The sequence below is a fragment of the Oreochromis niloticus genome, linkage group LG8 (genome assembly GCF_001858045.2).
Source record: "Oreochromis niloticus isolate F11D_XX linkage group LG8, O_niloticus_UMD_NMBU, whole genome shotgun sequence".
In the NCBI taxonomy this organism is placed as follows: Eukaryota; Metazoa; Chordata; class Actinopteri; order Cichliformes; family Cichlidae; genus Oreochromis; species Oreochromis niloticus.
This window is the reverse complement of record NC_031973.2, coordinates 16016690-16040628: the sequence shown is the minus strand read 5'-3', so window position 1 is coordinate 16040628 and position 23939 is coordinate 16016690. Positions and strand designations below refer to the sequence as shown.

The 23939-nt window shown below is 39.2% G+C and overlaps 1 protein-coding gene across 1 annotated transcript; it reads left to right on the top strand.

Annotated features, from left to right (window-relative positions):
* Nucleotides 1-281: 281 nt before the first annotated feature.
* On the top strand, nucleotides 282-23939 carry LOC100691880 (alpha-tectorin). The gene is given in 29 exon segments (XM_025909951.1): nucleotides 282-443; nucleotides 600-623; nucleotides 827-942; nucleotides 1126-1401; nucleotides 1822-1917; nucleotides 2017-2182; nucleotides 8462-8862; nucleotides 8945-9521; nucleotides 9618-10201; nucleotides 10321-10873; nucleotides 11313-11911; nucleotides 12084-12241; nucleotides 12390-12790; nucleotides 12947-13143; nucleotides 14525-14920; nucleotides 15114-15271; nucleotides 15424-15649; nucleotides 15651-15825; nucleotides 15998-16194; nucleotides 20257-20652; nucleotides 20745-21028; nucleotides 21104-21378; nucleotides 21466-21585; nucleotides 21751-21935; nucleotides 22024-22199; nucleotides 22572-22796; nucleotides 22922-23081; nucleotides 23183-23276; nucleotides 23398-23939. Coding segments are annotated over 29 exon segments (7353 nt in total). The 5' UTR covers nucleotides 282-397; the 3' UTR covers nucleotides 23490-23939.

Here is a 23939-nt window from a genome sequence, read left to right as displayed (position 1 = left end):
TGGTGGTTTACACTGTATATGTGAAGATTCTGTGTACAGCTGGTAAATTGCTGTGTGTTTTGCTTTACCTGAATGCTAAAACCTGCCATATTATTTTATTGTTTTCATTATTTTGGTAAATTAAAGGAGGGTTACATTGGTTTACTTTACAACGTGTATGACATGATTTACTGCACCGTTAGACACGGTTGTTCATTTTAGTGTGTAGTGCTACTTTTAAGAGATAAGCTTCATCGATCCCAGAAACGAAAGAAAAGTTAATTTAAGAATATCGTACGAGAGTACACTAGAAGAAGAACCCAAAGTCCATTTATTTAATGGTATTGAGTAAATAAGGGCTACATATAGATAAAAAATAAAATTTTCTTTGTTTTGTGAAGAGAACTGATTTGACAGAATGGCGGGTCAAATCATGTTTTTCGTGTTGCTCTTGGGAATGACAGGTTAGTAGTTTTATTTATGTTCCTTCAATACATTTTATGGTGTGTTTATTTTTACCAAAGTGATCACTCAAAGTTTTTGGATCAGAAATTAAAATCTTGCAATTATAGAGAACTTGTCATCATTTTCTGCATTTTCTGTTTTTGTTTCATGTGCAGGTGTAGTCACTACTCAGGCTGTCAGTAAGTTTGCATCTTTTCAAAACTTTCTCTAAAGATTTGACTTTCATCGTTTTATCATCAATTTATATCAGCCTCACATTCATACATTCATAGGAGTAAACACTGAAAGCCTGTGAGAAATATGTTTTATATGTATGTTTGGAGAATATTGACCAAATGAGTCTGTCTGAATCTTTTTCATGACCTGCCTAATTGCTTCTTAGGACCTCTTTACCCAACATCTGGAACTGCAAGCTCTCCGGTCGATGATGGAAGTTCTCCACAGATTACCCTGCTAAGACCTTTTTTCTATTTTGGGCGGACATATAACAGTATTTATGTATGTAAAATTAACATTAACAATTCATGTACCACATGTGAACCATACAAATATTTTGCTGTCTAATTAAACTTCCTGCCAGTAATTACAATATAAAACGTGGTTTGCAAAAGAAAATCTGAATCTGTTTATCTAGATGTCGTGACAGGAAATACTTTTTTTCTTTTCTATTTTTTTTTTTAGGTCAATCATAATGGACACCTAACATTTACTGGTCCACTAAGTGAATATAGAAGTCAGAGGTTCCCACAAGGCATCAGAGACATCATTGCTCCATTCTGGACAGATTTAGACAACAGAGGAAATGGTAAGATCTACTACAACCAATACACCAGTGGAACTGTTCTCCAGCAAGCTACACGGGACATCAATCAATACTTTCCAGGACTGAACTTTAATGCCAACTGGGTCTTTGTTGCAACATGGTTTGAGGTGGCCTATTATCCCACAAGTGGAACAGTAAGTCAACTTCCTAAATTTGGAATAAGTTATGTGCTTATGTGTGATGTATACGTGAAAGTCTGTTCCCTACTTTACTAACTCAGGAACAGTAGGTTAGTGTAATCTAGTGTCATCTTCCAGACATAAAGACATAAATCCCTGTGACAGATTTCATACAAAGATTGTTTTTGAATATTGTGGTTTTTAAAAAAAGTGATACCTGAAGATGACCTAAAGCATTTCATACTAAGAAACTAAGGTGGTTAATAGTAATTATCTGAAATCTAGACCATTCAAATTGAAGCATAAATTAATGTCTTATGAATTAATACATTTGATACAGTGATGCACGAAAAGTGTATCATAACAAAATTAGGTGCAAATCCAGCAGAACACTGATCAAGCAGTACATATAATAATAGAATTTATATTTTCCAGCGCACTACTGTCCAAGCTGTGCTGATCTCTGGAGGCCAATATTCATTTGTGCTGATGAACTACGGTATAATAGCCTCAACAACACTGAGCATTCAGGTCAGATCTATTACAGTTAATACTCTGTATATTTACTAATGAAAAAACATTCATTACTTCTAAATGCATTAATCATATTTTTGTGACTCACATTTGTAGGCTGGTTATGATACAATTGGCTCCACTCACTATTATGTCCTCCCTGGATCATTCACCAGTGCTGCATCAGGGAGTAACTCAAATTTTCGCCTTGGCAGCAACGTCAATGAACCTGGTCGCTGGGCCTTCCGGACAGACCATGGCTCAACAGGCTGCACTTTCAACGGTAAGACTGCAGGATACAGAAGGCAACTGCTTCTGCTACTTTTGTGTTATATATCATTACAGTCATGTGCAACTGTGAAAGGCAAGGCAAGAATTCTAACCACAATGCATTAAAAGTACGGTAAAGCAATGAGGTATAGGTTATTAATGTGAAAATCTCTGACTGCTTTTCCTTAAGGTTGTTGGAATTAAGAACTAATGAAGGAGTTTCAAAGAGAAATCAGCTTTCAAATTATTAGTTGGAGGCTTAAAATACATTCTTCCTACCTGCTTAAAGGATGTTTAGCTCAAGAATTCAGAGGTTTGGAAAAATTTTGAATGGTAACATATGGCATGCAAAGAATAAAGAATGACAGAGAGAGAAGCTGTTCCCAACAAACTGACTTATCCTAAGGCAAGATTCACATGGACACATTGCTTAACACAGATTACTTATCACAGTTATTAACTTCTTCATTTTGGTGCCAAACTGTATAAGGAACTATCTCCCTCACTCAGGATATTTACACTGATAATGTGATGTGATTTAGTGGCGTCTGCACTGGTGTTTGAAAAGTTCCATATTTCAACACAAGCAATGCATGCAAAGCAGACAATGAAAACTGAAGTGGATGAGGTTTCCCAGTACATTACAGTTGGAGCCTTAAATATGAATCCTGCACCAGTTGTACTTTGATGGCCAGGAATCATTGGGTTAGGTGAAAGTCAACTTGTTGTTGAAGCAATAAATAGTGACTTGGCCCTACACCAGTAAGCTACATACCTGTTCTTTATCTAAGTAGGTTGACATTGTGCAATGAGAGCTGACCTATATACAGAAGAGACACAACTGTCATGCACATCACACACCACTGCTTCAGGGAAATTTTTTGAATAATTATTTCACACAAAACTAATTTACACTTTTATTGCCCATCCCCATTTTACACATATTATTGTTATTGCAAGTGGTTACCCAGATAGCAAGACGACATTGAATCTATGTTGATTTTTCATCCGAACTGTCGTATATGGTCGGGGTTGAAATGCCAATGTTGTAACAACATTGAAATACTGTGGTAAACCGACGGTCTTACTATAGGGACGTTGTAACGATGTTGATTCACCGTTGTTTTTTTGTCATTGATATTTGATCTATTTATAGTTGACCAGGTGACAACAACAACGTCGAGAAAACGTCTATTTATAGTTGACGATCATTCGGCTCCGGTCACCATCAAAAACCATCGATTTGTAGTTGAGCATTAAATTGCATTGCAACTGATCGGGTATAAAGTACCAGAGAAAGTAGATTTATTGTTCATTTGTTATCAATGACTTGGTCTAGTTCACCAGCTTTAAAAAATCGTGTCTATGTGCAATTTATGTATAGTTGACCGGGAAATTAAAGCAGCGATCACTTGGACTATTCCGCAGCACCCCTCTCACATTGGTACATCCCCCCAGGTATTCATTGTCTTCTACAGTAGAGCGGGACATTTGATTTACTCTCAGCGGAATTGACCGGAGAAGGCATCAGTTCATGCACTGCACTGGCCTGCACCACGATTAGTATAAGGTAAGAATGAATGATTTTTTTTTTCCTATTCGTTATTTCCATGTTTGCATTTGAATAACAGTAAAAAACTCGTTAATGTTGTACATTAACGAGTTTTTTTTACTGTTATTTACGTTGCTCCCACAAAATGTGGGAGCCCGAAATTGTGTCTACTTCTTACAATCCGGCAACAAATAAATTGCACTGCGAACAAAGTATATCAACAAAGAAAACATTTTCGTTTCATAATTTCTTCGTTATATTCCCTTACAAAGCTAGCTTTAACGCTTCGAGGTTTCCTTTGTTCTTGCCGTCGCCTCGGCGCTTGACCCAGACTTTCGCTCTGTAGTTGCTTAGTACTACAAAAAATTCTAAATCTGTGATATATGATTGATAAACGTAAAGTTAACTGTATAAACGTGTTCAATGACTTTGTTACATTTGATTATTGGAGAGCACTCGCTTCAATTCGCACACGAAAACTTTAGACTCAGTTTGAATGCTCACGCGGCATGCCCACGTGACTGTACGTTGCACGCGTACATGGCTTTCCGTTTGTGCCTTGAATAATGAATAAGGCTACGTCCACACGTACCAGCGTATTTTTGAAACCGCTGATTTTTCTATGCGTTTGCACCTTTTGTCCACACGTAATGTATGTCTGGCCGTACATTGTGTTTGTATTTCCAGGCACATTTCACGAAGCAGAACGCAGTCGTCAGAGATATCCACGTGAACGCTGTGATACGTCTGACCTTCAGTCCGAAGAAGAAACCCAGACCAGTCTTAAAAGAAAGCACAAGTAAAACCTTTTTATTCACAAACATATCTTTGATTGTTAAGAATTTATGATCTTGTCTTTTATACATATCTGTGGTGCTTGCATACTGCAATATCACCACATAATATAGTCCAAAAAGTGGAAGTTTGTAAACTTTTTTTAAAAATGCAAAGCCGTGTACACTTGTGCACTTCAAAAATTCATTGTATACTGTACCTTCTTGCACGTCTCTGTTTCCTGTGTGTGTTGTTAGAAATCAAACTAACTTTAGGAAACAATATGCCAAAAGCATATTTACAATTACTTAAGATAAGATAAGATAACCTTTATTAGTCCCACACGTGGGAAATTTGTTTTGTCACAGCAGGAAGTGGACAGTGCAAAAGTTATGAAGCAAAAATTAGAATAAAATAAAATAAGAATAAATACAGTACACAACTGTACAGAATAGAATAAAAATAAAATAAAAACTTAAGACCGTTTTTAATTTCTTTTCTTTAGACCAAATGCCCTGTACACATATACGGACTCAGAGGATGAGCAGCCTACAAAAAAACGGTTTCCCCAGGCCCCTCGAGTGAAAATACCAGGTAATAAAATACTGTCAAGGGTCTGTGTACATATCTGTGTCTGACACGAGGAAACTTTTTTGACAAGTTGTCTGTATTCTTAAATACTTAAAAAATTATCTTTTTCTAAACAGCCCTCATCACTCCGCAGTCTGCCCCCCAGCCCACTGATAGCAACCATTATAATGCCCCACCCAGCTTCCGGCACCTTTCGCCACTCTGGCACAAACCGACACAGCTTTGCGATCTCGCCAGCATGCAGAGTCTGATGTCTTCCCTATAGATGGTATGCTTTTAAAAAAGCTTTAAAGCTGCATCACAATGTCATTGTACTCTTATAAAAAAAAACAAACCCAATTTATACTCCTGAATGTCATCTTGTTGTGATTTTTTTTTTCCTGTAGATTCCAGAGACTCTGTGAGGCCACTATTACAAGGCAAGTTTGAAAATCTTGGAATTTCACAGTTTACATGGTATAACAAATATATGTGACAGGCAAAAACTAGTAAACACTTTTAGCAGTTACAAGAACTAACAAATGAATATCCAACAAAAGGGAATAGAAATACATTGTACTGCCAATACTTTGGTTTATTCTTTGTATGACTTGAAAATCAGGCTTTAGGGAAAACTAAATGACATGTTTCTATCATCAATTACATGAAGTAAACACACAAGCACTTGCATACACATTTAAGACATGAGACACGCTAATTCCATCTCATAAAATGTGTCTATAGGTGAGACGCTTTGCGTTGATTGGTGCTGCTGGACCACACTGGAGGTGCGAGTCCGCCGTGTAATGGTTTATGCCATTACAAAGGAGCTGGCCTCTGTACTCAACTGGGCAGGGGAAAAAACCAAGGACCAGACAAAGCAAAAAAGGGCATTTAAAGAGACAGCGCTGTGCAGATGCATATTTGGTAAGTTTTAACATTTATTGTAGTTTTATGAGCCTAAAGTGAACAATAAAGGGATCAATTGATGTGCTGGGTGCGTTTCACATTTCCTATGTCTGTTTTTTGCTATATTACTTTGTCTTTCTTAATAACAAGACTTTCATGTCCGGTTAATCTGGAGATGGAGTCTTTGGTCTTCGGCTTGTTTTGTCCTCGGGTTGTACACTTTGTACAGCCCGAGGACCCCATGTTTTCTTTTTTTTTTTAAAGGATACACGGCACACCATGCTAAGACATATCACATTTTCAGCTTATAGCTCTTTGGGAATCAAATGCGGCAGTTTGCTGATTTCTGCCTGGTGACTTTCATGTTTATCAGCCTAGGAGTTTACATACTTTCTCCCTGCTGAAGACAATTAACAAGAGCTTATTCATGTGCTCTAATTCCCTTTTTTTTGTCTTTGTTTTTTTGTGTGTGTGTCTATTTTTGTCCTAGATGGCCTGGCGCAGCAGGTAGGGGCGAACTCTATGTCTGAGTTGGTCTTTGCTCAAGCAGTCCAGAAATGGCTCAGATATGCTCCAGATCGTACAGGTGGCGCGCAGGACGCACATCATCCATCCCCATCCCGGAGTAAATAATAAAAAGTGACGTGAAACATAGAAATGTAAATAAGAAACTTTGTCTTTTAATAAAGTATTTTGCAAATGATACATGTCTATTGACCTTTTTTGTTTTTTGTTTTTTTTTCAATAAAAAGCAACTGTGCGAAAGAGGTGGAAAATTAATACCATAGCTCAACAGTGTTTCAATATCAGAATCTGACATTGTTTCAATGTCAACAGTGTTAGAAAATATAACGTCGAATCAATGTCAGGTTTCAACATTGATTCAACATCAAAACCTGACGTTGTTTCAACGTTAAAAATGGGTGCAAGAGTGATGTTGGGTCAACGTCACACTTCAACGTTGCTTCAATGACGTCGCCTGATATTGAGTCAACATTGTTTCAATGTTTCCTTGCTATCTGGGTAGTCTGCTAAATCACAATGCATTGTTATATATTTCATTCAGGATTCAGAGATCATCACAGTACGGAAACAACTTTAGTGAAAGTTGCAGATGGCCTCTGACAGTGGAATCATCTCTGTACTTGCCCTGCTAAACCTCAGTGGAGCTTTTTTTTAACGACAGTATTTTATTGCAGAGATTAGAGCAGGCCATAGCAATTAAGCCCGTGCTTGAATCATGTCTATCTAATAGACTCCTATTGGCTCATGTAAATAGGGAGTTGTCTTCACACTAAAGTTAATTATGGCGGAGTTCTGCAGGGTTCTATGCTAGGACCAGTTCTGTTTACATTGTATATGTTTCTCTTAGACAGTATCTTTCAAAGGCATCTTGTACATTTTCCCTGCTATGCAGATGATCTCCAGCTCTGTCAATGAAGCCATAAAACTTAACTGTAGCCTAAACTGTATGTCTTAAAGACATAAAGACATGGGTAACCTTCAGTTTCCTGCTTCTAAATTCAGATCAAACTAAGTTGATTACCATCAAAATCTTTCAAACATGATGTCTAACCAGATGCATACTCTGGATGGGATTACCGTGGCCTTAACACTAACAGAAATTTTGTTTTTGACCAGGTTATGTCCTTCACTGCTTATATTTAACACATATTCAGGATTGCTTTTTTTGCATTTATGCAGTATCTCTAAAATTAGAAACATTCTATTTCAGAGTGATGCTAAAAAATTAGTTCATGCATTTATTACTTGAAGGCTGGACTACTGTGATTTGTTAATATCAGGTTGTCCCAAAAACTCACTGAAAAGCCTTAAGTTTATCCAAAATGCTGCTGTACTGACAGGGACTAAAAAGACAGAACATAATTCTCCCTGTTAAATCTAGAATCAAACTTAAAATCCTTCTCCTCATGTATAATCAGGGTCCATCTTATCTTAATGCTGGTAGGGGTTGTAAAACAGTTGGGATTTTCTCTCTGTTATTTTAGGAACTTTACTCATATAATGGTAAATGGCCTGTATTTATATAGCGTTTTACTGGTCCCTAAGGACCCCAAAGCGCTTTACATATCCAGTCATCCACCCATTCACACACTGGTGATGGTAAGCTACATTGTAGCCACAGCCACCCTGGGGCGCACTGACAGAGGCGAGGCTGCCGAACACTGGCGCCACCGGGCCCTCTGACCACCACCAGTAGGCAACGGGTGAAGTGTCTTGCCCAAGGACACAACGACCGAGACTGTCCAAGCCAGGGCTCGAACCGGCAACCTTCCGATTACAAGGCGAACGCCCAACTCTTGAGCCACGATTGCCCTCAAGTGCCTTGAGGCAATTACTGTTGTTATTTGACACAATATGAAAAAAAATGTAAGGTGTGAAAGTTTTTTCCTAAAGCTTTATGAATGTAAATGTCTGGAAATTTTACACTAGGCATAAGGGACATTTCCTTTTACTTTTTTTAAGGTGAATTAGTGCAGCTGGGTGCTTCATTCTGGAGTGACAGGACCTGTGCACAGAAGTGCACATGTACCTCAACAGGCCTGCAGTGCCGCAACCAGCCGTGCTCCTTTTCACAGATCTGCCAGCAAACTTCCTTCCAGTTCTCCTGTCAGACAGTGCCAAGAGGAACCTGCACCATAAGCGGTGATCCCCATTACTACACCTTTGATGACACAGTGTTTCACTTTCAAGGCACTTGCACCTATGTTCTCTCTGAGCAATGTAATAGTGGACTGCCCTACTACAGAGTAGAGGGCAAAAATGAGCACAGAGGCAGTACTCGAGTCTCTTGGACACGACTGGTGAAAGTGCATGTCTACAATGACACAATTGAGCTTGTCAAAGGGCGTCGTGGTCAGGCTAAGGTTGGTCATTTTGATTCTGGATAAATTCTACACTTTATGACCAGATATAGTTTTCTCACTTGATTTGCTGGTTTTTTTACAGGTTAACGGGAACTTTGCATCCACTCCATTCTCCCTTAGCAATGACACTGTGCAGGTTTATGAGTCAGGTTTTTCTGTGTTTGTCAGCACTGACTTTGGTTTAGTGGTGTCTTATGACACAAATCATTATGTCCAGATCAGCTTGCCCTACACTTACCAGAATGCAACATGCGGTCTTTGTGGAAATTTCAATGGCATTCGTAGAGATGACTTTCAAACTCGGGAGGGTGAGGTTGTGAGCTCTGATGTGGTTTTTGCTAACAGCTGGCAAGCATCTGGGGATGATGAGCCTGGCTGTGGGCCACAGTGCGGAGGTCTGGACTGTGCTGTTTGCACTGTAGAAGAGACAGCATTGTACAGCAATACTGGCCACTGTGGTATCCTCAGCAGTAGTTCTGGACCTTTTGCAGCTTGCCATCAACAACTTCCTCCACAGTCCTTTGCGGACAGTTGTGTGTATGATCTGTGTGTAGGAGGAGGGTACCAACCCATTCTCTGTCAAGCCCTAAGTGTGTATGCAAGTCAGTGTCAACAAAATGGTGTTCAGCTACCAAGTTGGAGGAGACCCGGCTTTTGTGGTATGTTAATCACTTTTTTTTTTTGCATTATTTCCAAAATATTATTGTATTAAAATTCCACTGATGTAAAGATCGATGTTGTTCTCTCATTCCTAGAAATCCCATGCCCAGCCAACAGCCACTTTGAGTCTGAAGGCACAGGATGTCCAGCTACCTGTGTTAATCCCAACTCTACCCACAACTGCCCTCTACCTCCCCAGGAAAGCTGCATCTGTGATTCAGGCTACATCCTCAGTGGTGGAGTCTGCGTCCCTCATGCTGAGTGTGGCTGCAGCTTTGAGGGCCGTTACTACCGCTCTGGACAAACTGTAATACTAGACAAAAACTGTGGGAGGCATTGTAGCTGCAGTTATGGCTCCATGACTTGTCAGTCTCATGGTTGTGGCCCACTTGAATCATGCAAGGTGGAAGATGGAGAAAGAGGATGCAGACCAAATAGCTATGAAACATGTTGGATCAGAGGCCCAGGGTCATATCAGACATTTGATGGACTGACATACCAATATCCTGGAGCGTGTCGATTGACACTTACCAAAGTTATGGGACTGTCCAGCCACCCAAACTTCATGGTGACAGCAGAAAAATTGCCAAGAGGTCAGGAAGGTTTTGTGCGAATTCTGCATTTTGAAGCAGAGGGGATACACGTATCTATTGAGATGACAAGGAACAGTAAAGTGAAGGTAAGTGAATGCAACACTTGGTTAAAAATTATGTTCTTCCTTGAATTATTTATTTATGTGTACACGGACACAATACTGTTTAAGTCTTGTTAACTGCAAAAAACTGGATGACCCTACAGGTTAACGGTCAGCTGATCAGGCTGCCTTTCAGCACTCCATCCAACCGCATCCAACTCTTCCACAGCAGCATTTACAGTGTCATCATTCGCACCTCCTTTGGTGTAACTGTGCAGACAGTCTGGCCTCACTTTGTCCGTGTCACTGCTCCTGGTGTCTACAATGGTTCACTGGGTGGACTCTGTGGTAACTACAATGGTCATCCACACGATGACTTCCGCACACCCATCGGTTTCCTGGTCAACAGCTCTCAGGACTTTGGAGACAGCTGGCGAGATGGCTCTCTGGCTGCTCACTGCGTGGAAAGCATGAACCAAAATTCTACAACTAATTACAATTCTAGTGAGTACTGTGGCATTCTCAGCTCACCAGATGGGCCATTTGTACCCTGTTGGTCTGAGGTTGACCCAAGGCAGCAGGTGGATGTATGTGTGGAGATCACGAGGGGCTCTAGCGATCCAGCATCAACTTTGTGTGACGTCCTACGAGATTATGCACTAATGTGTCAACAGAAGGGTGTTGCCTTAGGACAATGGAGAGATGCAACTGGCTGTGGTAAGAATTCAAGTATTTTTGAATTAATCCTAGACATGGTTTCTAAATGTGTAAAAATGTCTGTTTAAAATTATTTTTAAAAATTCTCAAGTGAGACACATGGAACAGTGAGTTTAAACACCTTTATTCATTTGGGTGAATAAACTGACAAAATCTCTGCCGAGCCTTTTTATACTCTTTTCATTAATGTGAACCGGTCCACACTTATCCTGAGAAGATAAAAGTGACTTTCTCACACATTCTTTCAAAAAAACAGGTTCATTACATAGCATGCTAGAACATAATGCTAATAGTACTTGAATAACAGATAGCAAAGAGCACGACATAACATGTAATGAAATAGGCAGACAGAGACACAGAGAGAGCTCATCTAAACAGAGCCTTGCATAATTTTCTGAAAATTTTCTATCAAAAATTAACACGTTTGTTTTTTCCACAGCACTAACCTGCCCATCAAACAGCCATTATGAACTCTGTGGAACCTCTTGTCCTTCTGCTTGCCCCAGCCTCTCTTTCCCCTTCACCTGTGATACTGTGTGCCAGGAGGGTTGTCAGTGTAACAGTGGTTTTATTCTCAATGGCGACCAGTGTGTTCCACCAACATCTTGTGGATGCTATCACCAAGGATGCTATCACCAAGGTGGTGAGCAGTTCTGGGATGGTGAAGAATGTCAGAGCTTGTGTACCTGTAACGGAAATACAGGGAACGTCCGCTGTACTCCCAACTCCTGTGGGCCCCAGGAGTCCTGCCGTGTGGTGGAGGGCGAGTTTGGCTGCCATCCCAACCCCCATGGCACCTGCTCTGCCTCTGGAGACCCTCACTACATCACCTTTGATCGTAAGGCCTATGACTTCCAAGGAACCTGCCGCTATGTTCTGGTGACCCTTTGTAATGCCACTGATGAGCTCAGTCAGTTTTCTGTGGAAGCTAAAAATGAAGCACTGAATGGGCGTCCACTTTCAACAGTAGCTGAAGTTTTTGTGAATGTGTGGGGCTACGATGTTCATATGTCAAGGGATAGAAGAGGTTTGGTACAAGTAAGTAGTTAATGATATTTCTCATTAGATGATTGTTATGAATAATATCAGATCCATGAGGTAAACGGCAGCTACATATATTTTAGGGATATTTTTACTGCTGTGAAAGAAGAAAATAACAATTAAAAAGTAGAAAAACTACCCACTGATTTTCTTTGCATCTCTCTTCTAGGTGAATGGAGTAACTAGAAATTTACCTATTATCTTGAATGAAGGTAACGTGTCTATCTATGCAACAGGAACTCAAATACTTGTCAGCACTAATTTTGGCTTGAGTGTCACCTATAATGGATATAGTGCAGTGTTTATCTCCGTACCACCAAATTACAGGTACAATTCCCACCCATCAAAGCTACAGTCATTATTATTTGACATGCTTTAAAAACCAGGATAATCCCATCTACATAAGTCATTTATTTACTATTTATCATTATAAAACTAACACAAGGACTAATGTTAACTGTTGTCATCAACACAGAGAAAAAATATGCGGACTTTGTGGAAATTTTAATGGAAATCCAAATGATGACTTTCACACACCATCTGGAATGATAGTCACATCACCAGATGAGTTTGGGAGAGCCTGGAAGGTGCCAGGCAACTACACGTGCAATGACAGCTGTGGCTCCTCCTGTCCACAGTGTACCAATGAACAGCCCGCTAGAGATCAGTGTGAGGTGATCCAGGCAGCTGATGGGCCCTTCAGTTTCTGCCACGAGGAGGTGGACCCGGCGCCATATTTCAACGACTGCGTGTTTGATGTATGTTTGTCAGGAATACAAGGCCACGATCTCTTGTGCAGTGCCATTGAATCATATGTCCGTGCCTGTCAGTCTGCTAATGTCCGAATCTATCCGTGGAGGGAGAACACCACCTGCAGTGAGTCAACATGTCATTTTATTTTATTTATATCTAAATTTACAAGAAATTTGCTAACCACTTAAGTAATTTGACATCACTCATTATATCCACATTGTATTACATTAAAAGTGGTATGTCTGACTATTGCCATTTTTCGCTTTTCTCATTATTAAGCACTCGACTGTCCAGCCAACAGCCATTATGAGCTGTGCGGTACTGACTGTGGCCACACCTGTGCCAGTAGCATTGATGAAACCTGTGAGCAGTTCTGCTCTGAGGGATGTTTCTGTGATGAAGGCTTCATCAAGAGTGGGACCAGGTGTGTCCCAGTGGAGAGCTGTGGCTGCCAATATGATGGATTCTACTATGATGTAAGACATATTAAAGTCAATAGTAAATACTCTTTGAAGTAATTCACTTCAAATCAGCAGAATCAGCAGACTTGCCCTTCTTACATTTAGAAAGTTTCATGAAATGTTTTGGAATATGACAAAGCTTAAAATTCAGAAATATATTTTAAAAAAATAACAGAGTCTCTTATAGCTCAGTAATAATGTGGTAATATTTAGGTAACAAGGTGGAAACAAGAAGATAAAAATACAGACATAGCAAATAATTGCCACTTAATTTCCAGAATAATAACCAAGTGATCTAGTGAGTACTATTACATTTAAATCTATGTAATAACAGACCAAAAATTATAAGTGATAATATGGATACAGATGTATGTACATGAGCTTAAAAAACCAATTAGTATAGTCACAATCACTAGCAATAAAACACATTTTCATATAAACTAACCTCATAATAATAGGGTAATAAGATACTAATATGATTTTAGGTTTTAATGTATTAGGATACCATTACCATACTGCCATAATGCTGGAATTAATCCTGCCTCAGCCACCAACATTCTTTTTTGTTTGACAATAGTAACACCGTAAATATTATGTTTAAATCTGATATCTTACCTGGAATCAATGTTGGTTTCTGTTCAATAACCAAGAAACAAGCCTACAAAATGCAAATTGACGTTACCTGGAAACACGTGGTAGTTTAGGTCTAATAACCAGGAATCAGGGCTGCAAAATGGAAAAAATGTTAGTTCCATGTTAATAACCAAATAATATCCAAACCAAATGAAAAATTTCAGGAAGCATGATGAATACCTGGAAACGTTGTAGTTTCTATGAAATAGCAAATAATAGGGGTTGCAAAATGCAAAACTACAGTTTATAGTTTCATATAGCTGAAATCTTAGGATCACAAAAAACGTCTTCATTTGCTATCATATATTCAGCATAGCTATTATGACTGTTTTATATTACACCACTAAAAAGAAAATAATTAATATGTAGCTATACAAGCAGAATGATGGTCTAACTCTTTAAACTGCAGATTTTTTTTTGAAAAATTCTGTCCCTAAATAAATGAATGCATTAAACAATCAGCTGAAGATTATACAGCTACATCAGAACAATTAAATACTTTTTTTCATGCAGCTCTGTTCCACATATTTATTGAAATTGTGGCATTTAGCATCTGTCCTTTCTGTGGGAGAAAGATCAACAGATACGACTAGTTGCTCTGTCACAATATTTAGTATATTAATAGTTGCACTTTGTAGTGATCTAGCAATTACTGCACTAAATCACCTACAATTAATGAAAACAAAAATCCTTCAAAATGGTATTTTAAGATCTAGATTTCTTGTATCAATTTGGCTATGATTTGGTGTTGTGTGGTTCACAGGCTGGCGAGTCCTTCTGGACAGACGGTTGCTCCCAGAGATGTGAATGTCATGCTCCAAATGACCTGCGATGTTCTGCTGCATCTTGCACTCCTGAACAGCAGTGCTCCATCAGAGACGGCCAGCTGGGCTGTTACGATGCCATGTCCACCTGCACCGTGTGGGGGGATCCACACTACATCACCTTTGATGGAGCAGTGGCTCATTTCCAGGGAACTTGCTCCTACATCATCGCTGAGAGCACGAACCATGGCACCAATGAAACACAGTTTCAGGTGATAGCCACCAACAATCACCGTGGAAACAACCGTGTGTCATTTGTGTCTGCAGTGGACATATACCTCTCAAATCATCCAGAAAGTGTGTACATCAGGATTGGGCCCAATAAAAGAGTAACGGTAAACTATCTATCACTATCAGTAAGTAGTTAATGATATTTCTCATTAGATGATTGTTATGAACAATTTCAGGTGTATGAAGTAAACGGCAGCTACATATATTTTAGGGATATATTTACTGCTGTGAAAGAAAAAAATAACAATTAAAAAGTAGAAAAACTACCCACTGATTTTCTTTGCATATCTCTTCTAGGTGGATGGAGTAACTAGAAATTTACCTATTGTCTTGAATGAAGGTAATGTGTCTATCTATGCAACAGGAACTCAAATACTTGTCAGCACTAATTTTGGCTTGAGTGTCACCTATAATGGATATAGTGCAGTGTTTATCTCCGTACCACCAAATTACAGGTACAATTCCCACCCATCAAAGCTACAGTCATTATTATTTGACATGCTTTAAAAAACAGGATAATCCCAGCTATATAAATAATTTATTTACTAATAATTTATCCTTATGAAACTAACACAAGGACTAATGTTAACTGTTGTCATCAACACAGAGAAAAAATATGCGGACTTTGTGGAAATTTCAATGGAAATCCAAATGATGACTTTCACACACCATCTGGAATGATAGTCACATCTCCAGATGAGTTTGGGAGAGCCTGGAAGGTGCCAGGCAACTACACGTGCAATGACGGCTGTGGCTCCGCCTGTCCACAGTGTACCAATGAACAGCCCGCTAGAGATCAGTGTGAGGTGATACAGGCACCTGATGGGCCCTTCCAATTTCTGCCACGAGGAGGTGGACCCGGCACCATATTTCAACGACTGCGTGTTTGATGTATGTTTGTCAGGAAATCAAGGCCACGATCTCTTATGCAGTGCCATTGAATCATATGTCAGTGCCTGTCAGTCTGCTAATGTTCGAATCTATCCATGGAGAGAGAACGCCACCTGCAGTGAGTCAACATGTCATTTTATTTTATTTATATATAAATGTACAAGAAATTTGCTAACCACTTCAGAAATAAAATGTCCAATAATTTTACAATACTCACTATATCCACACTGTATTACATTAAAAGTGGTATGTCTGACTAGTGCCATTTGTCACGTTTCTCACTTATTAAGCACTGGACTGTCCAGCCAACAGCCATTATGAGCTGTGCGGTACTGACTGTGGCCACACCTGTGCCAGTAGCATTGATGAAACCTGTGAGCAGTTCTGCTCTGAGGGATGTTTCTGTGATGAAGGCTTCATCAAGAGTGGGACCAGGTGTGTCCCAGTGGAGAGCTGTGGCTGCCAATATGATGGATTCTACTATGATGTAAGACATATTAAAGTCAATAGTAAACAAACAACAGTGCCTATTATATAATGTCTATTATAGCTCAGTAATAATGTGGTAATACTGAGGTAACAAGGTGGAGATGAGAAGATAAAAATAAAGACATAGCAAATAATTGCGACATAATTTCCAGAATAATAACCAAGTGATCTAGTGTTTTGGAAGTTTTCCATTAAATAGTCTGCAGATGAGCGGTGAGCGGTAGCTAACATTCTTTAATCAAAACACACAGAACAGAAAACCAAGCTTGTGGAGAGCCTGCATGACCACGGGGCAGGGTCAGCAGAGTCTCCCTGAGCCTAGCCTAGCATGGCTCTCGGTTAAATACCTTCTCCAGGAACAAAAGGCAGTACACAGCTGTTTCACACCTTAAGGTTCACACTCCCTTGCTACCTCCCAGAGTCCTCGAAGAGACAAAAGATTCCTTCCTGTGGAGTTGTCTGCTTCCCCCAACTTCCTAAATAGACTCCCACCATTTGTCTTACAGTATGGGTGTCAGACATGTTAAAATCCAGTGGCACCAAGGCATTATACAATAAAATAATGTGATTAATACACAAGTAAAAGAAATTCCTTTACACTAGTTAGTACTATTACATTTAAATCTAAGTAATAACAGATCATAAATTATAAGTGATAATATGGATACAAATGTATGTACATGAGCTAAAAAAAAGTAATTTAGTAATAGTATAGTCACAATCACTAGCAATAAAACACATTTCATATGTACAGGGTTCGTACGGGTGCTTGAAATCCTTGAAAATGCTTGAATTCTAATGTTGTCTTTTCAAGGTTTGAAAAGTGCTTGAATTTCAGATGTGGTGCTTAAAAGTGCTTGAAAATGTAACTGTAACTTCATTCACAATAAATAACTATCTGATTGAATAGTTTTCTTATCAGATAGAGAAATAAAATGAGTCACAAAATGTAAAAGAAAAATTTCCCCGCCTGGGCTGCCTTGCGTCTGTTTCAATATGTGACCCCGCCCCTCCCTCGGACAGTCGGGGATGAGTGCGCTAACATACCTGTAGGTTTCTGTTTTAATGAGTGTTTGATGGAAAACAACAATGGCAGAGTTTGCGTTCTCCAGTCGCATGATAGGTGAGTCTTAGTAAATAATTTTCCAGTACGTGTACGTTACACATGGTATTTTTTAAAATTATGATTATTATTTTGCTAGCTATCAAACTCGCTGGAGAAATGATTGAGATGCACTGAGTGTGATGCAGTATGACAGCGCTATTATGGAATATGCTGTGAACTTAGCTAACATTACTTAGCACTAATATGAGTTAATTTACTCAAGTGAAAGCTTTAAACATTAGCCCGATACATAACTAGCCAACTTAAGGCTTTCTGATTAACCCTCTGGGGTTAATCAGAAAAAGACCCAGAGTCTCCATTTCAACTTGGGTCGAACGTGCGGACTTCAAACTATATACCAGTGTTTAAATTGTGTTGATAGGTCACGTAAAACCGATGTTTTTTGGGGGGTTTTCTGAATAAAACAGTGGCGTTTACTCCGGGAAGAAACGGTAAAAACCGCGTTTTCTAAGGAGAGCGCTAGCAAACACGCCTTGCTTGTGAGTGAAAAAAGAAAAAAACACTCCTTCCCTATTGGTGGAAAAATGTACCATGTCGACCAATCAAAAAATGATACGGCAACATGTGGTATTTGGTTGTTTGGGAAGAGAGGGGAAGTTTTAGGAGTGACCGGCGAGAGAGAGTGAGCGAAAGAGAGAGAGAGTTTTGATACGTGAGAGATTTGTGACGTTTACCGTGTTTGGAGTCTCAAGTTAGTGTGTTGTCTTGTGTAGTTAGTGTGTAGTGTAGTCGTTGTTTTGTTTTGTGTGTCAGTTCTACTAGTGAATGTCACAGTTGCTGCAAAAAAGCCACCAAAGGCAGGTTGCAGTGTAAACGCTGAGTGACACACCTGCTGTCAGACCTGCAGGATTTATCCCTGTGCTGTTCTCATCTGTTATAGTGGACACAAACTATTTTTTGGAGTTGCATAAATAATTTGTGTGCCTTCTTATTTGACGAAGAGCACCTGATTGTTCTGTAAATAGTTTTGAATGGTTATATAAAAAACGTCTGAGCTTTGGCTGCATTTTTAGGTAAATAGTACCATATAACTTTGTTGTTTGCAAAACCTGTTCATATTTTTTAAAAATGTACAATTTCTATTTGCATTTCAAGTTATGAAAATGATTCGTTAAACATGCTTGTGGTTTTTACAGTCAAAAATATCACTTTCTACTTGTATTTTAAATTTTGTCGGAATTTAGATAAATTGTGCTGACACATTATGTCAAAATGAGTAAATAACAGATTGGCAAGATAAACAGTTTTTAAAGGTGAAATATAGAGGTCAAATCAAAAGTAGTCAAAAACGGCCAATTATACCCTGGACACCAGAGGGTTAACGGCTAAAAGCAAAGTTGTCACCAAGTACTGTTTATATTTGTGTATATTGCTGCAGCTTTTTTGAGTATTAACTTGGTGCCTTTGGGTGAAATAATGGTAATATGAGGGATCGATCCATATGGTCACAAAGAATAGCCACTTGTTTCTGTGCTACCAAAGTTTCCCCGGCTTTCATTCAAAATGTGTTTATCGCCAGCACCTACACATTAAACTACTTAAACAGTCAGTGCTGTTCTCCATGCCTGTCTGACTGTACATGATGTTATTAGCACAAACACTTTAAAGGTGATCATTTAGGAGTTCAGCAATAATACAGAAAGCAATGTAGTTAGCAATAAAACAGTTTTATTGGGAATTAACTTAAAAAACAAACAAACAACAAACAAACATCTGTCTCCTATTTTTTGTCACACAGGAAAGAAGCATCAATATCTGATGAGAAGACTTATTTCTTTATTTTTTGTTTTTTTTTCAACAGGAGAAAAATATCTCTAACAAGTTGATTTGCTCACATTTTCACATCTTAATTTTTCAGTGAAATGTGCATTTTGAGTTTACACACTATGTATATAAGGTGACCGTTTCCTTTTGCAATATTTTTGTGTGGTGCATTTTTCTATGTCTTAACAAAAGGGGAGCTAAGGTGTCTTTTCACATGGTCTTACATAGGTAATGCGAATTGAAACATGCATTCTTGTTTTTTTTTTGCGGGGCGGGGGTAGCTGGAAAAGTATTGAATTTGACCCTGAAAAAGGCGTATGAACCCTGTATATACTAACCTCATAATAATAGGGTAACAAGATAGTAATATGACTTTAGGCTTTAATGTATTAGGATACCATTACCGTATTGACATAATGCTGGAATGAATCCTATGTTAATAACCTTTTAATGCAAGCTTCAAAAAATGTGATGTTACCTGGAAACATATGGTACTTTAGGTCTAACAGCCAGGAATCAGGGCTGCAAAATGTAAAACATGCTAGTTCCATGTTAATAACCCAAAAAATCCAAACCATATAAAAAATTTCAGGAAGCATGATGAATACCAGGAAATGTGGTAGTTTCTATGAAATAGAACGTAATAGGGGTTGCAAAATGCAAAACTACAGTATATAGTTTCATATAACTGAAATCTTAGGACCAAAAAACGTCTTTATTTGCTATCATATATTCAGCATAGCTATTATGACTATGTTTTATATTACAGCACTAGAAAGAAAATAATTAATTTGTAGCTATACAAGCAGAATGATGCTCTAACTCTTTAAACTGCAGATTAAAAAAATCTCTTCCTAAATAAATGAATGCATTAAATAATCAGTTGAAGATTATACAGCTACATCAGCATAATTAATTACTTCTTATCATCTACATATTTATTGAAATTGTGGCATTTAGCATCTGTCCTCTCTTTGGGAAAAAGAACAACGGTTACAACTAGTTGCTCTGTCACAATATTTACTATATTAATAGTTGCAGTTTGCAGTGATCTAGCAATTACTGCACTAAATCACCTACAATTAGTGAAAAAAACCCTTCAAAGTGGTATTTTAAGATCTATATTTGTTGTATCATTTTGGCTATGATTTGGTGTTGTGTGGTTCACAGGCTGGCGAGTCCTTCTGGACAGACGGTTGCTCCCAGAGATGTGAATGTCACGCTCCCAATGACCTGCGATGTTCTGCTGCATCTTGCACTCCTGAACAGCAGTGCTCCATCAGAAACGGACAACTGGGCTGTTACGATGCCATGTCCACCTGCACTGTGTGGGGAGATCCACACTACATCACCTTTGATGGAGCAGTGGCTCATTTCCAGGGAACTTGCTCCTACATCATTGCTGAGAGCACGAACCATGGCACTAATGAAACCCAGTTTCAGGTGATAGCCACCAACAATCACCGTGGAAACAACCGTGTGTCATTTGTGTCTGCAGTGGACATATACCTCTCAAATCATCCAGAAAGTGTGCACATCAGGATTGGACCCAATAAAAGAGTCACGGTATCTATCACTTTGAAGATGAACAGCATTCTACTTTGTCTAATCTGCACAAAAGTAACAACACACACTTATTGCATCTCTTGTCCTCTCAGGTAAATGGAAATGATGTGTCTCTTCCCACCACAGTAGGAATCTTAGCTCAGGTGGTAAGGCAGGGAAGCTACATAGTGGTTGATGCCTCTGACTTGCTAGTCCAGTTTGATGGTCAGAGCACTTTACTGGTCAGACTGGGCCAAAACCGTCATGACAGAGTCACAGGGATGTGTGGAAACTCTAACAATGATCCTTCAGATGACAAAGTCTTACCCAATGGCACACTGGCACAAAACGATAATTATTTTGGACACAGCTGGAAGTCACCCACCAGCCAACCAGGGTGAGTTGCAATGGAAATCACTATTGAAGCTTCAACAAGGCAGTAGCTGATGCCAGTATGATTTGTCTTTTCCAGATGTGGCTCCACTGATGAAGATGATGATGGACTGAATGACTGCACCTTTAGAGAAGAATACTCCCAACTCTGCAGTGTCATCACCAACACCACCGGCCCATTTAGCGCCTGCCACCTGCACTCTGACCCCGAGCCATTTTTCTCTTCCTGTGTCTACGACCTCTGCCTCTACACTCCAGCCAATGGGATGCTGTGTTCCGCTGTCTCCGCCTATGAGAGAACCTGCTCTGTTCTGGGGCTAGACATCCCTGACTGGCGCTCTGCTTTGCATTGTGGTATGTTTGTACTGCTCAAATGAGACATTTAATAAAAATTTAAATCATTGCCATTCATCACTGACGATCCTTTCTCTGTGTCTGCAGATGAGTCAGACCCCTGTGAAAAGCTGGACTGCACAGAGCACGAGTGGTGTGGTGAGAAGGACGGTGTCTATGGCTGCTTCTGTGATGAGCACCACCATCGGCCAAACAATGAGAGCTACGGTGCGGGCTAATTAAACCTTCAGTAATATCTGTAGTGTATTTATTGCATTAGTCAGCCTTTATTAAGCAGTTAAGTCAACAAATGTCTTTCAAATCAGTAGTGATGACTCAGCTTTAAAAAATCATGTCATAACGCATCAGATTGTGTTTCTCTCTCCTTCTTAGACTCGTCCATCACTTGTGTCAGTAGTTCTGGCACCATATCTCTGTCCCGCTGTCAGCTGTTTGAGGCCGGCTTCCACTCTGATGCCCTCCATCTTCGAGATGAAACCTGCAACGGGACTCTTGAGGATGGTCGACTGGTTTTCCACTTCAACAATGATGACCAGCTTTGTGGGACAATGCTGAGGGTAACATTAGTACATTGAAGGAATCTTCTGGGCAGCATTTTTAATTTTTGAAAATATGCCTAAAATTTTTTGTCTTCTTACTCTTAAGAGCAACGGGACTCATTTCAGTTATGAGAACACCATCAGCGGGGATGTGGACTCTCATGATGGCCTCGTAAATCGTGAGAAGAGCATCCACCTGCACTTCTCCTGTGACTATCCTCTGACCCAGGCACTGTCTATGGATGTTGGTTATATGACATTGTGGTTGCTACTTTTCCAAAGGTACATAGCTCGCTGAACTTTATAGAAATCTCTGTGTTTGATTGTCTTCGTGACTAAATGACCATGTGAATCACCATCATTTTACCCTGTCTTTGTTTAATACCAACATTATGATGTTATCTAATGTGCTCATTTTTTGTACACCCACTCTGTCACCTCAATTTGTTTTGATCATTTCCAATTACTTTCTGCAATATGTTCTAATTGGTGGTTGAACGCTTTTATATGTAATTTCTTCTAGGCTGTATGACCCTATCTTTGTAATGCTGTTTATAATAAATTTACTTAAGAGTTACAGTGCTTTTCTATTAATGCATTAACTGTGTATTCCCCTCATTTGTGTTACATATTTTTGTATATATTTTGCTACAGATTGCACACACACCTGACCACTTTATGAATTTATTATGGCCCTGGCTTCCACTTCCCTTTGGCCAGAAACAGAAATTTAGAAATGGAAATAGATGAGAGGTTATACATTGAGGTTCAGACGCAGGGAATCGATGAGCGGCAGATCTCCACTATTCTGGACTCTTGCTGGGCAACGCCTGTTAATGATGCCAGCTACCCTGTGCGCTGGGATCTCATCACTACACAGTAAAGAAATTGCCTTAACTATTCTTTTCTTGTCTTTTGTGATGGGTGAACTTTAATCATCTTCTTATCATAACTAAGTTGTTTGCACATTAACACTGCAACTTTCACATTATACTGTTACCTAGGTGTCCTAATCCAGCAGATGGCACAGTAGAGCTGGTTCAGAACGGCGTCTCCACCGTAGCCCGTTTCTCATTCAGGATGTTCACCTTTACCAACTTTTCATCTATCTACCTGCACTGCCAGGTCCACCTGTGTCTTTTGAGACACAATAACAGCACAGCTGTACGTACTTCTTATAACTATTTGTATTAACACTGGGGAAAAAATCTTTCATACCACTTATTGGATTCCTTTATCTGCTGAAATCACCCTGCTTTCCACAGCATTGCTACCCAGGTTACCATGCAAGAGTGGCGAGGGATATTTCCTACCATGACAGTGAAGGCATTTCATTGGGACCGCTAGTATTGAACACAGGTAACATTTTTACAACACTGGCAGTCTTGTAGATGATACAGCTGCATAATCAGTGGATTGTGATACTTGTATTCATGAGCCAAGTTTCAATTCACTGTAGATCTTGGTTGTTTTCTTACAGAAAGAAGAATGAAAGCAAGCAGCTCTCCAGGCCTCTTGACATCTCTGGTGACCCTGATAGTCTGTTTGCTGACTGCAAATATTCTGATCTAGAGAAATCAAGTTAATGCACAAATTACAGCAAACTCAGCAGTCGTATAATAACTGAGTATAAATTTAATAATTAAAACTAGAATCAGAAGACTTTTTTTATATATACATAGAGGAATACTGATGGTCTGAAAAGTGGATGTTACTGAATATTTGACATCTGTGAAAATGCTTCTTATTTGCTCTGAGTGCTCCTGTTTGTAATCGCTGCAGTTTTTCTTTGCAACACTGGAGGGCAGCATCTGATCAAAAACCTATCTTGTATGCTTCTGTTTCCAGTTCATGAGTTTTAACTTCAGGTCATTCAGGTTCATTTTAACATGGTTACATCATGATTTATTTTGTAGTATTCATTCATTCATTAGCAAATATAAAAATAATGAAGAAGAAATGTATGTGTGAAATATGAATGTCTTGTAAACTGTGAGAAAATACAGTCTGAGTTGATTGACA